General features: G+C 39.5%; 1 protein-coding gene across 2 annotated transcripts in view; it reads left to right on the top strand.

Moving 5' to 3' along the window:
• The window catches only part of Rrp6 (exosome component Rrp6), a 142,582-nt gene that overhangs the window by 38,769 nt on the left and 89,346 nt on the right, over positions 1-14,467 (top strand). For both annotated transcript variants that reach the window (XM_053783791.2, XM_053783790.2), the window contains exon 4: positions 12,905-12,985. In XM_053783791.2, the coding sequence (XP_053639766.1) occupies positions 12,905-12,985 (81 nt within the window). The remainder of the gene's footprint in view (positions 1-12,904; positions 12,986-14,467) is intronic.

Here is a 14,467-nt window from a genome sequence, read left to right as displayed (position 1 = left end):
AAAATGCCACATATCACAGGGTTCCCACCCTTCTTCCTAATTATCTCTATTGCTGTCCTATACCTGCTAATCAGGTCTTCACTCCTATGTCTGCCAACATCGTTGCCTCCCGCACTGAGGCAGATAATAGGATTGCTCCCATTACCTTTCATGATGTTGTCCAGATGGCTAACAATATCCCCCATCCCAGCCCCAGGAAAACATACCCTCTGCCTCCTCTTCCTGTCCCTCAGACAAAATGCTCTGTCCATAAATTTCAATTGGCTGTCCTCAACTAAAACAATGTTCTTACCTTCACTGGTGGAGTTCGTAGTGACGTTTTCGATGGTCTTCGTTGGGGTTTCTAGGGATGTCTCACTCACGTCTGCCAGTGCTTCCTTGGTGCTCGTTGTGACGTTCCCAGTAGACAATCCACATTCGTCATGTAGCACTGAAAATGGGTTGGAAGTTTCCACAGTAGTCTTCTGGCTCTTTGTTGTTTCTGCCTTTCCAACAGTGATACATAAGTAAATAAGAATGGAAGAACACTGCAGAAGGCCTACTGGCCCATACAAGGCAGGTCCTTAACAAAATGACCTCTACCCAAAGCTATCCAAGAATTTACTCCCATACCCAGTGGCACAAATCAAACCCAGCCCCTCCCACTCATATTTTTGTCCAATCTCTTTGTAAAGCTGCCCAAAGTCCTAGCTTCGATCACCCTACTAGGAAGATTGTTCCACGCATCTACAACTCTGTTAGAAAACCAGTACTTACCTATGTCCTTTCTAAATCTAAATTTATCCAACTTAAATCCATTATTCCTGGTTCTTACCTGGTTCGACACCCTCAGTACTTATTAATATCTCCTTTGTTTATGCCCGTCATCCACTTATACAGTTCAGTGATATCTCCCCTCATTCTATGTCTCTTCAGAGAGTGGAGATTTAAGGTTTTAAACCTATCTTAATACGGGAGATTCCTTACACAGTAAATCATTTTAGTCATTCTTCTCTGTATGTTCTCCAATGAATCTATATCCATCCTGTAGTAAGGAGACAAAAAACCGAACGGCATAATCTAAATGAGGCCTCACTAGTGACATATAGAGTTGTAAAATAACTTTTGGACTATTGTTACTTATACTTCTTGAGATAAATCCAAGTAATCTGTTAGCCTTGTTGCGCACACTTAGGCACTGTTGTCTTGGCTTTAGATTTCTGCTTACCATGACTCCCAAGTCTTTTTCACATTCTGTATGATCAAGCTCTACTTCACCTAGTTTATAGCTTCGAGGGTTATTTTCATTACCAAGGACTAGTACCTTACACTTATCCACATTGAACTTCATCTGCCATTTTTCAGACCAAGACATTAATTTGTCCAAATCCTCCTGGAGTTCATTGCTATCCTCCTCAGAGTGAATCATATGGCCTATCTTTATATCATCAGCAAATTTGCTCATGTCACTCGTAATCCCTTCATCAAGGCCATTAATGTAAATTATTTTTTTTTTTATTATCACACTGGCCGATTCCCACCAAGGCAGGGTGGCCCGAAAAAGAAAAACTTTCACCATCATTCACTCCATCACTGTCTTGCCAGAAGGGTGCTTTACACTACAGTTTTTAAACTGCAACATTAACACCCCTCCTTCAGAGTGCAGGCACTGTACTTCCCATCTCCAGGACTCAAGTCCGGCCTGCCGGTTTCCCTGAACCCCTTCATAAATGTTACTTTGCTCACACTCCAACAGCACGTCAAGTATTAAAAACCATTTGTCTCCATTCACTCCTATCAAACACGCTCACGCATGCCTGCTGGAAGTCCAAGCCCCTCGCACACAAAACCTCCTTTACCCCCTCCCTCCAACCTTTCCTAGGCCGACCCCTACCCCGCCTTCCTTCCACTACAGACTGCTACACTCTTGAAGTTATTCTGTTTCGCTCCATTCTCTCCACATGTCCGAACCACCTCAACAACCCTTCCTCAGCCCTCTGGACAACAGTTTTGGTAATCCCGCACCTCCTCCTAACTTCCAAACTACGAATTCTCTGCATTATATTCACACCACACATTGCTCTCAGACATGACATCTCCACTGCCTTCAGCCTTCTCCTCGCTGCAACATTCATCACCCATGCTTCACACCCATATAAGAGCGTTGGTAAAACTATACTCTCATACATTCCCCTCTTTGCCTCCAAGGACAAAGTTCTTTGTCTCCACAGACTCCTAAGTGCACCACTCACCCTTTTCCCCTCATCAATTCTATGATTCACCTCATCTTTCATAGACCCATCCGCTGACACGTCCACTCCCAAATATCTGAATACATTCACCTCCTCCATACTCTCTCCCTCCAATCTGATATCCAATCTTTCATCACCTAATCTTTTTGTTATCCTCATAACCTTACTCTTTCCTGTATTCACTTTCAATTTTCTTCTTTTGCACACCCTACCAAATTCATCCACCAATCTCTGCAACTTCTCTTCAGAATCTCCCAAGAGCACAGTGTCATCAGCAAAGAGCAGCTGTGACAACTCCCACTTTGTGTGTGATTCTTTATCTTTTAACTCCACGCCTCTTGCCAAGACCCTCACATTTACTTCTCTTACAACCCCATCTATAAATATATTAAACAACCACGGTGACATCACACATTCTTGTCGTCTAAGGCCTACTTTTACTGGGAAATAATTTCCCTCTTTCCTACATACTCTAACTTGAGCCTCACTATCCTCGTAAAAACTCTTCACTGCTTTCAGTAACCTACCTCCTACACCATACACCTGCAACATCTGCCACATTGCCCCCCTATCCACCCTGTCATACGCCTTTTCCAAATCCATAAATGCCACAAAGACCTCTTTAGCCTTATCTAAATACTGTTCACTTATATGTTCATGAACTTATATGTTTATGAACAAGAAAGGGCCTAAAACTGATCCTTGTGGAATGCCACTAGTGACTAATCCCCATTCAGATTTGACCCCATTAATGGAAACTCTCTGCTGTCTGTTGGTAAGCTTTGTCTCTATCCGTGCTAGAGCTTTACCTCCTATACCATGAGCTGCCACTTTTCTTAAGAGTCTCTTGTGAGGCACTTTATCGAAGGCTTTACTAAAATCCAAATAAACAATATCATATTCTTTATCACTGTCTACTGCCTCAAATGTTCTATTGAAGAACATCAGTAAATTTGTCAGGCAGGAACGACCTCTTGTGAACTCATGCTGATATTCATTAATCAAATTATGCTCTTCAAGGTGACTTCTAATAATGTCAGCTATAATTGATTCTAATAACTTGCCCACTGTAGATGTCAGGCTTATTAGACGGTAATTTGAAGGAACGGACTTATCCCCTGATTTGACTCTAGGAACCACATTAGCCATCTTCCACAACTCTGGCACAACAACAGTAAGGATGGACGCATTAAACACACTCGTTAATGGCTGACTAACCTCCATCTTGCATTCCTTAAGTACCCTGGAAAACAACTCGTTGGGCCCCGGGGACTTATTTTGCTTCAGTTTGTCTATCTGTTTGATAACCATATCCCTCATGACAGTAATGTTAGTTAACCCTTTGAGGGTCGAGAGGCCCTCTCCCAAACTCGTTTTCAGGGTCGAAAAATTTTCAAAAAAAAAAAAAAATTTTTCTTAGGAAATGATAGAGAATCTTTTTCTGATCATAATGACACCAAAAGTTTGAAATTTGATGAAAAACTTACTGAATTTTGCTCTTGCGAAGTTAGCGGTCTCAAAGTTGGCGATTTCACCCACTTTGGGCCCTATTTTCGGTCAATTCCAATGTTGCAGTTGACTAAAATCATAGCTATTTCCCTAGAACTCATTTGTTCAATCAATGAGTACAAGAATCCGCCCATTTATCGATTTCAACTACCCAAATAAAGTGGTCAGAAATTGGCAATTTGGGCAATTTCACACAAATTTCAAAAGATGCCAATTTCAAAATAGGGTTCAGAATAAACAAGACAGACATTCATGGCACTAAAATAACATTTTATCTGTTCATTAGTCACGTCTCTAGGCCCCTCTTACATTACTTTTGCTGTCCATTTTGAATTTTTATTCTCACAGAAAATAGAAAGTTTTCTGTTATGCATACTACTGCATCATTGTAAAAACGGTATAAATGATATCACCGCACTTATGAAAGAATATTAGACTCACCAACTGATGTGTATTGAGCATGTGGCTTGATTTGTTTACTCTTGAATATCAGCAAAAATTGGTAATTTTTGCTACTTTGAGCTCGCTTTCAAGGTACTTGTCATTGTGAAACCAATCAAAATCATCTCTAATTCTGTAATATATCTTCCATGCGTTCTATCAAATGAGACCAAGGAAACGAGAATACAACCATATATACCATACAAAAATTCACTAGAAAGTCGCTGTTTTAAACCAAAAATAATCGAATTTTTTTTTCATGCACAGCGTGCTTCAGGATTTTTTTTAAACTGCGCACACTGACCACACAGACCCCTTCTTTTATATGTAGGCCTGCCAGCTTTCTTCCACCAGATTTAAAGGCACTAGAATTTAGGCATTCAAGTACGTGACCAACCCTGGCTGCAGTGACGTACTAATACGTGATTTACCCTCAAAGGGTTAATTTCAATTCATCAGGAACTGAATAATTGTTAATTTCTAGAATCTCATTTGTGTCTTCCTGTGCAAAAACTGACAAAAAAGTCATTAAATAAGGAACACATTTCCAGTTCGTTATCCGTCAGCTGTCCATTCCTAATTTTCAGAGGTCCTACTTTTTCCTTCACCTTTGTCCTCTACACATGAAAGAACCCCTTTGGATTGGTCTTTGATTCATTAGCAACTCTAATTTCATAGTCATGTTTAGCCTTTCTAATCCCCTTTTTTACTTCTCTTTTAAGCTGAGCACATTGGTCAGTAAGGTTAATCTCTCCTCTTCTGATGCACCTATAAATTTCCCTTTTCTCCCCCACTAGATGCTTTAGCCTCCTGTTAACCCATCTGGGATCATTATTATTAGACCTAATTTCTCTCTGGGGAATGTATATACTCTGAGCATGGTGTACATTATTAACCCTTTCAGGGTCTGTCCAGTAGATCAACGGCTTTACGTTGAGTGTCCAAACCGTAGATCTACGCCAAAATTCTAGTGCCGTCAAATTTAGCACGAAAACGCTCATAGGCCTACATGTGAGAGAACGGGTCTGCGTGGTGGGTGTGCGCCATAAACAAAAAATCTAGGCGCCCGCATAGCATTGTGGGAACGCTGGCTCAGTTACCCTTGTTCACCATGCCTCGTCGCAAGTCAGCTCTCACTCCCCGGAAAATTGGGACTCTCCTCTTCCTATCTGATAGTTCTGACACTGATGGAAGTGGAAATGAAGACGAATTCTACGGCTTTGATCAGTTAGTGACCGAAAAGAATGACCAGGATATCGATAATAGTGCAGAAAACCCTGACGATCCTCAACCTTCTACCTCTGGTGTGGGCACTCGTGACTCAGGGTCGGTTGTTCCTCATCGCAAGAGAAAACTAATATTTTCGCGTGGCCAGGCCTCTGACTTCAGTAATGATGATGATAGTGACGTGGACTGTGATTTTATTGCGCTTGACGATCAATCGAGTAGTGATAGTGAGGAATCATATTCACCAGTGAAGCGTTGGTATGTTCGCCCCCGCATGCGCTCAGGTAGTGTACCCTATGCTGTGCCCAGGGGACGGAGTACATCCTGGAGTACTTCCCGTGGCCCAACACCAGTTTTAGGTAGTGATAGTGAGGATGATGTGGCTACACTTGGCATGGATAGACCACAGGCATCAGTGGATGGTGTTAGTGGTGATGGTAGTGGCACTGCCATGCGTGACTCACCAGGCCACGCTGGGACCCACGCTGCTGACTCGTCAGTTCAAGGACAAAGCAGAGCGCCAGCCACCAGCCCACCACAACCGCAACTACCCGCACAACCAGCCTATGATGTCCAGTATCCACCAGCAAACCGTATGTGGGATTGGCAGCAAAATCCCAATTTTGTTCCCAAGCCTCACCACTTTGATGATTCTCAAAGTGGAATTCTACCTACTTGTCCCCTTGGAACCACGGCCAATGAACTGGAATTCTTTGAATTATTCTTTGACCAGCCATTGATGGAAATTATTGTCAGGGAAAGTAATAAGTATTTTGAGTACACCATGGCAAATACGATCTTATCACCACGAGTCTTTGATTTTGTTCAAAGGTAGACTGTCATTCAAGCAGTATATACCGAGCAAGAGGAAACGCTTTGGTATAAAACTGTTTGTACTCTGTGATTGTGACAGTGGCCTGGTGTTGGATATTGTTGTATACACGGGTAGTAAAACATTGAAAGATACCAAGATGTTATTGGGTATCTCAGGTGACGTAGTGAGAAACATGATGGCACCTTATCTTGGTAAGGGGCATACATTATATACCGATAACTGGTACACAAGCCCATTACTCAGTGATTTCATGCGAGTGAACAAGTTAGATGTGTGTGGCACAGTGCGTTCTAATCGTAAACATATGCCCAGGCTCAACGCAGGTGCTCGTGGTGATGACGTGCAGGTGTTTACTGCCAGTGACATCATGGCATTACGGTGGCATGACAAACGAGATGTCACATTGTTGACAACCATTCACCATAATGAAATGCAAGACAGTGGCAAAGTTGATCGAGTGACTAATGAACGTATTCGAAAACCAGTGACAGTGATTGATTATACACAAAACATGCGCTTGGTTGACAAATGTGACATGCAGATTGGTTTTGTTGACTGTGTTCGTAAGAGTTACAAGTGGTACATGAAACTTTTCTTCCATCTCATGGACATTTCAATGCTCAATGCATATAATATGTACCAAATAAAGACTGGCAACAGACCACCGTATGGTGAATTTTGTTTGTCTGTTGTCAGACAACTCATAATGAAGTACCAGGTAACAACACCTGCTATACAACACGGTCCTCGAATTCCTCAGGATATACCCAAGCGTTTGAGGAGGGAAGGTGATCATTTCATAATACAACTTCCTTCAACTCAGAAGAAATTTGCTGAAAAGAGATGCATCGTCTATGCACAAACAAAAAGACGGCAACAAAGACGCAAAGACACTCGGTTTATGTGTGAGGAATGTAAGGTGCCTCTGTGCATGGTGCCTTGTTTCAAGGAGTTCCACAAGCTCCAGCAGTTCTAAAACCATGTCCAGTGATTGTAAATATGTAAATATATGATAGAACATTAGTATTATACAAGATTTGTGCATGTTTATTGTAATAAACAACAGTGGTAAACAATAATATGATAATAACTTTAGTGTGGTTATTGTGTTCAATACAGTGAGTTTATATATATACATTATATACAGTATTGGTCTTTCAGGCCCCAAATGTTAGTAGGAATAGAAAAAAATTGGAAAAGAAAAGAAAAAAACAACAAAAACCGCAAAATAATGTAATGCACGTATGTGGAATTCGTCGATGTTGCCGCCACCACATCATTTTCGACAAACTTCTTGGCACTGTATCTCGGTAAGTACTGATCAGAATTTTTTTTTTTGTCTTATTACCTTCACAAAAATATGCTCTTTAATTCTGTAAGAAAAATAATTTTTTTTTTTTTTTTCAAAATTTCTTGGACACTGGAGCACCACTTCAGATTTTGGCCTTGGACCCTGAAGGGGTTAAGAAAAAATCATAAATGCAGATCCCTTCGTAATCATAAGCATGATCATCGCCAATAAAATCGTTAGCTAGACAGCCCCAATCGAGATTAGACAAGTGTTCCCTAAGTCCGCTATAATCGGCAGAGCAAAAATCAGGAATTTTTACCGTATTATCATTATTCTTGTATTCTTAGTTAATTCTAAAAGTGATGGATTTGTGATCATTTGCGCCAAGCTCTTCAGCGATCTCCAGATTATTTACAAGTGTTTCCTTATTTGACAAGACTAGGTCGAGCAAATTATTGCCCCTGTTAGGCTCTGCTACACACTGCTTCAGAAAACAGTCCTGAACTGTTTCCATAAAGTCACTGGACTCCAGATTACCGGTCAAAGAATTCCAGTCAATTTGACTAAAGTTAAAATCCCCTACTATTACTACATTATTGTGTCTAGAAGCCCAAACAATTTCGTCCCAAAGAAGTCTCCCTCTATCGTGATCCAAGCCTGGAGGTCGGTATATTACACCTAGAATTAGTTTTTCTTGACCTTCTACAAACTCTACCCAAACAGATTCCGTTACTATTCCATCTACCTTTTTACCTGTTTTTATGCAACAGTTAATATTTTCTCGAACATATAATGCAACTCCTCCTCTCTTCCCATTACATCTATCCACATGGAACAACTTAAACCCTTGAATATAACACTCGGCAATCATATCCCGACTCTTTAAATCATACCACATTTCAGTTAATGCAATGACATGAATGTTCCCAGCACATGTTACCAAATGTAGTTCATTAATCTTATTTCTTGCACTTCGACTGTTAGCATAAAATACCATCATATGTTTTATCTTCTGCACATTTTTCCTTTTCACCTTTGCTTTTACACAATTTCTGAAATTATCATTACCCAGCATTATTCCATGACTGTTATTATTAAGATTCTTAATATCAAAGCCTAAGTCAATATATCCACACTCATTATTTTTCATTTCTAAACCCATACCTCTAACTAATCCTAGTTTAAAGTCCTAACAACCCCTTCAACTGAGCTTGCAAGAAAACCCACACCTGCCCAGGATAAGTGAACACCGTCCCTGGCATACCTGTCATTTCGGCCATAGAGGTGGTCCCAGTTGTCAATGAATGGTACTGCATTATCCTTACAGTGTTTGTCCAGCCAACAATTAATACCAATTTCTCTGGACAACCATTCATTTCCAACACCTTTTCTTGGCAAAATGCCACATATAACAGGGTGCCCCCCCTTCTTCCTAATGATGCCTATTGCTGTCCTGAACCTTCTAACTAAATCCTCACTTCTACGCTTGCCTACATCATTGCCTCCAGCACTGAGGCAGATAATAGGATTGATCCCATTACCAGTCGTGATGTTGTTAAGCCGACTAACAATATCCTCCATCTCAGCCCCAGGAAAGCAAACCCTCTGTCTCCTACTCTTATCCTTTAAGCAGAAGATCCTATCCATATACCTAACCTGGCTATACCAACAACAACATTTTTACCTTCCTTGGTGTCGTTTATCGTGACGTTCCCAGTAGTCGACTCACATTTGTTGGATAGTGCGGAGAATGCATTAGATGTTTCATCAGCAGTTTCCACGGAAGTTTCTTCATCATTTCTACTTTTCCATTCGTCTTCTTGATTGTCAACTTCGTTCCATGCTGTCCAGCCACTGTCCAGGTTCCCTTCTTGACCTGAGGACTCACGACAGGAGGGCTACTATGAATCCTCTTGTTTTCTTCAGTCAATCGTCATATCTCTATCTTCGCTACCCTCAATTCCTCCTTAAGCTGCTGGTAAAGTTGCTCGATGGAGGGCATCTTGGTTCAGTTCACAGAGAGCACACAAGACACGTCTTCACAGAGTTAAGTACAGGTCACCACTGAGTTAGGTACAGGTCACCACTGAGTTAGGTACAGGTCACCACTGAGTTAAGTACATATTGAAGTATTTTGTTGTACCTCCTAAGAGCAGGAATTCTGCTGGAATGGATTAATGCCATTTCAATTAATTTAAATGAGGAAAATTGACTTAGCATATGAACAAATTGGGATATGAACAAGGTCATGGAACGGATTAAATTTATAAGCTGAGGTTTCACTGTATGTATTAGACAAGAGATAGCCTGTGACCGTAATGAAGCATCACTTTGTGTAATTAAAAAGAATGAGGTAAATATATGAGTTTGTGTGATGAATAACTGATTGACTTAACTGATTTACTTGACTGATTTACTGACTGACTTGACTGATTTACTGACTGACTTGACTGATTTACTGACTGATTTGACTGATTTACTGATTTGACTGACTGACTGATTGACTTAAAGTTAGACATTTTCACTGAAGAGGACCCTAAAACGGTGTCTAGAGCAGCTGATGCCTTACCGTCAGTTGTAGTATAATGTTCTGCAGGGTAAAATAGAACAGAAATCCATTACAGAATTTATGCACACTCCAGTACAACCATCGACTTCAGTACCAGAACCTCTGTCATCCACCTCAGCCCAGTAGGGCCACAACATAACTCTCCACTCTCTTCACAATCATTCACAAACACCAGCACCCACAATTTAAAGTAAGAAATATTATTATTTCTGTTGCATTTGTAGTTATAAGCAGTAAAAACAACATAATACATCACGTGTGTGATGAATGGTTTTGAAAACTGACAAGTTGAAAAATTGAGACACTTGTGCAACATATGGGAATCTATATTGAAGAAACGTTTTGCCACACAGTGGCTTCATCAGTCCAATACAAAGTAGAAATGTGTAAGGGACTGATTACCTCAATCTCCTCCTCTCCTTACACATTTCTACTTTGTATTGGACTGATGAAGCCACTGTGTGGTGAAACATTGCTTCAATAAAGATTCCCATATGTTGCATAAGTGTCATAATACATCACGACAATGAACTACAGTTGCATATTCACTTTTATTTTTGTAAGATCTGGAGATCTAAAAAAAAAAGTTGTTTGGCTTCTTTGGGGATCCCAGGAATGTAATCCTATTTTTCCCATAAGTTCTTCAGTTTATCTAACATAGATTTACCTAACACGGCATTTTCAGGAAGCTAACTATCGTGTAATATAACAATCTATTGTATAATCTGAGAGAGGAAGGGGTTAGTATATATTTATAGTAAGCATAGTGAAGTGAAGTTGTGCGACAAGTGGTGAGTGTGGAGTCTGCCTAGTTTGATTTGGCAGGTCTGTTGGGGTGCTCCTCTGAATTTTTTTTTTTTTTGTGTGTGTGTGGGGAAAATGATGTAGAAATTTCCTTGCAAAAAACTGTTGTTTTGGTTGAAATTTGTGGATATACAGATGAGTGCTGATTTGAGGTTTCTAGGTCTGGGTGTTTTCATTGACAATGAGTAGTGCACTCTTGTAGCTAATTGAGTTGTTTTGGAAGTTTCAGTGTAAAATGCAAGCATTCAAGTCATCACTTCTGCTGATGTATTGGTGTTGAGAAATGCATTTGTGGAGGTCTCAGGATGTTTCACCTGTGTTTATTTTGTTACAGTTGTAAATGATTGTGTATATCACTGCATTGGTAGTGATAGATACTTGTGGTAATTGTTTGGGGAGTGTGTGTGTGTCACTTGCCTGCCCCCTTCCCCCTCCCCATGCTTGTTAACCCTTTCAGGGTCTGTGTCATAGATCTATGGCTTTACGTTGAGGGCCCACACCGTAGATCTACACCATGAGCTCAGCTCACTCTGATAAGCTGTGAGTGGTAAATTTGGGCCTAGATATGAGAGAATTGTAGGTAGTAGGTTGGTATACAGCAACCACCCAGGGAGGTACTACCGTCCTGCCAAGTGAGTGTAAAATGAAAGCCTGCAATTGTTTTACATGATGGTAGGATTGCTGGTGTCTTTTGTCTGTCTCATACATATGGAAGATTACAGGTATGTCTTGCTACTTCTACTTAGGTCACACTACACATACATGTACAAGCATATATATACACACCCCTCTGGGTTTTCTTCTATTTTCTTTCTAGTTCTTGTTTATTTCCTCTTATCTCCATGGGAAAGTGGAACAGAATTCTTCCTCCGTAAGCCATGCGTGTTGTAAGAGGCAACTAAAATGCTGGGAGCAAGGGGCTAGTAACCCCTTCTCCTGTATATATTACTAAATGTAAAAGGAGAAACTTTCGTTTTTCCTTTTGGGCTACCCCGCCTCTGTGGGATACAGCCGGTGTGTTGAAAGAAAGAAAGAATATGAGAGAATACATCTATGTGGTATGTGTGCACAACATAAAACAAATCCTGCAGCACACAGTGCATAATGGGAGAAAAAACTGAGACCATAATTTTCGATTAAAACAGGGACTTTGCAGTGTTTTTTTGTATGTTTTTTATAGTTGTATTTGCAATTTCTTGGTCTCATTTGATAGAATGGAAGATATATTACAGAAATAGAGATGATTTTGATTGCTTTTAGTACTGAAAATGGCTTGAAACTGAGCTCAAAGTAGCGGAAATGTTAAATGTTTGCCGATGTTCGAGAGTAAACAAATGACCTCACACGTCTAATACACGCCAGCTGGTGGGTCTAATATACGCTCACAAATGTGGTGATATTATTTATACAATTATTACAATATTGCATAACAGTAAATCTTCTATTTTTTGGTTGAATAAAAATTCATTATGTGAATAAAAAATCAAAATGGAATTCATTTGTAAAGCCTGAAAATGTGACTGTTGAACAGAGGAAATGTTAGTTTAGTGCCAGGAATGCCTGCATTGTTTATTCTGGACCCTATTTTGAAATTGGAATATTTTGAACTTTGCATTAAATTGGCCAAATTACCAATTTATTTTGTAGTTGAAACAGTTGACTTGGCGATTTCTTGTGCTCAAGCGATGGAATACTAGTAATAGTATTGCTAGCATTACATTACATTACTTTCTATCCTAGTAATACTAGTAATAGTATTACTAGTATTACTAGGATAGAAAATAGAGCAAATATTAAGTAGTGAAATGCATTTTTGGTTCTTCTGTAGAAAGTAATATTGAATCATAGTTATGCATGACTTGTATTTTTGGTAGGCAAGGACAATATTCCTGTGATCAGATTTCCTGTAACTGCTGTATGAGATCAGTAGGTTTTATTAATACTTAACATTTACAATTACACAGTGTTCTACCTGGCTGAAATTGTTTCCATTACAGAACTCTGACATTGATGAGGCTTCTGGGCTAAAAAAGAATTCTGATGCTGAACTGCTTGATCCAGTTGTGAAGAAAGTTCAGGTAAATATTATCTTAGTTACAAATACAGCTAGGTCTCAGTTAGTGCCAATACTGAATCCTGTGAAGTGGTCTCATTATTCAAATTCACACTAGTATTCGAATTATATGTAATTTTGGGCATGATTTAGAATTTGAGGAAAGTAACATTAATTAATTTTGCACTAAATTGAAATTTGTACTAATCAAACTTGTACTAATTGAGACCTTGGTGTACTGTGCAGGTGTTGGCTAGCATATTTCCTGAAATATAAGATGTGAATTTTCTGGAAAAAAAAAAAAGTCAACAAAATATAGTTTATCTTATGTAGCCCTAGTTAAAATTATTGTTTGGAAAAATAAATAAAATTTCAAGCCTTATTATTTCATTGCATATATGGGGAAGCAGTAAATCCATAGGGGTTGTACAGGGCAGAGTAAATTGAGGTAATCAGGTTTGATCCAAGGAAGGTAAGAGTATCTCTAATTTACAGCCACAAAAGTCTGTTCTATGGTTTGGCTTAAAGGAATGTTGTGACTAGATTGATCTTCAATCTGCATGAGTGAAAGCTTTTCCATGTCAACAAAAAGGTTATCATGTTTTCTTATAACTTTAGTGTTCACTGGTGTAGCAATTCTAATTTTTCTGCAACACTTTCTCCTTAGAGTTCATTTAACCCTTAAACTGTCCAAACATAGATCTATGTTCACATGCGTAGCGCTCTGATCGTAGATCTACTTTTTTTTTACACAAGAAAGCATGTAAAATCGGATGTAGCTCTACATCTGGAGCACTACACATGAACGTAGATCTATGTTTGGATAGTTTAAGGGTTGAAGTAAAAGCCTTACTATGTACATAATAACTTTAAACCACCTGAAACGGAGCCGAGAGAGAGAGATGCAGAGCTTATGGCAACACACCCAGTTTCATTTGTAGAAATAAAGATTATTATTATTACATGTATTACAGTCTCTCCTCACTTAACGATGGAGCTCCACTCCTAGGAACACATCGTTAGACGAGTTTGTCGTTAAGTGAGGATAATACAGTGGACCCCCGGTTAACGATATTTTTTCACTCCAGAAGTATGTTCAGGTGCCAGTACTGACTGAATTTGTTCCCATAAGGAATATTTGTGAAGTAGATTAGTCCATTTCAGACCCCCAAACATACACGTACAAACGCACTTACATAAATACACTTACATAATTGGTCGCATTCGGAGGTGATCGTTATGCGGGGGTCCACTGTACTGTGATGGTAGTGAGTTTGTGTCAACCCTCTTTGATATTGTTTTAATGTCACCTTTGCACCATTTATAACATTTCTGATATATTTTTAAATGTTTATACAATAGTGTACTGTATATTGAAATAAACAGAGTAGATGAAATCAGCTGTAATATATACACCTACCATCCGACTCATGACTGAGTTCGGTTCCGTGAAACCGGTCGTAAGTCGAAATGGTCGTAAGTCGAACTTTACTACTGAATATCAACG

Source organism: Cherax quadricarinatus, chromosome 33 (genome assembly GCF_038502225.1).
Source record: "Cherax quadricarinatus isolate ZL_2023a chromosome 33, ASM3850222v1, whole genome shotgun sequence".
NCBI lineage: Eukaryota > Metazoa > Arthropoda > Malacostraca > Decapoda > Parastacidae > Cherax > Cherax quadricarinatus.
This window is presented reverse-complemented; position numbering and strand designations above follow the sequence as displayed.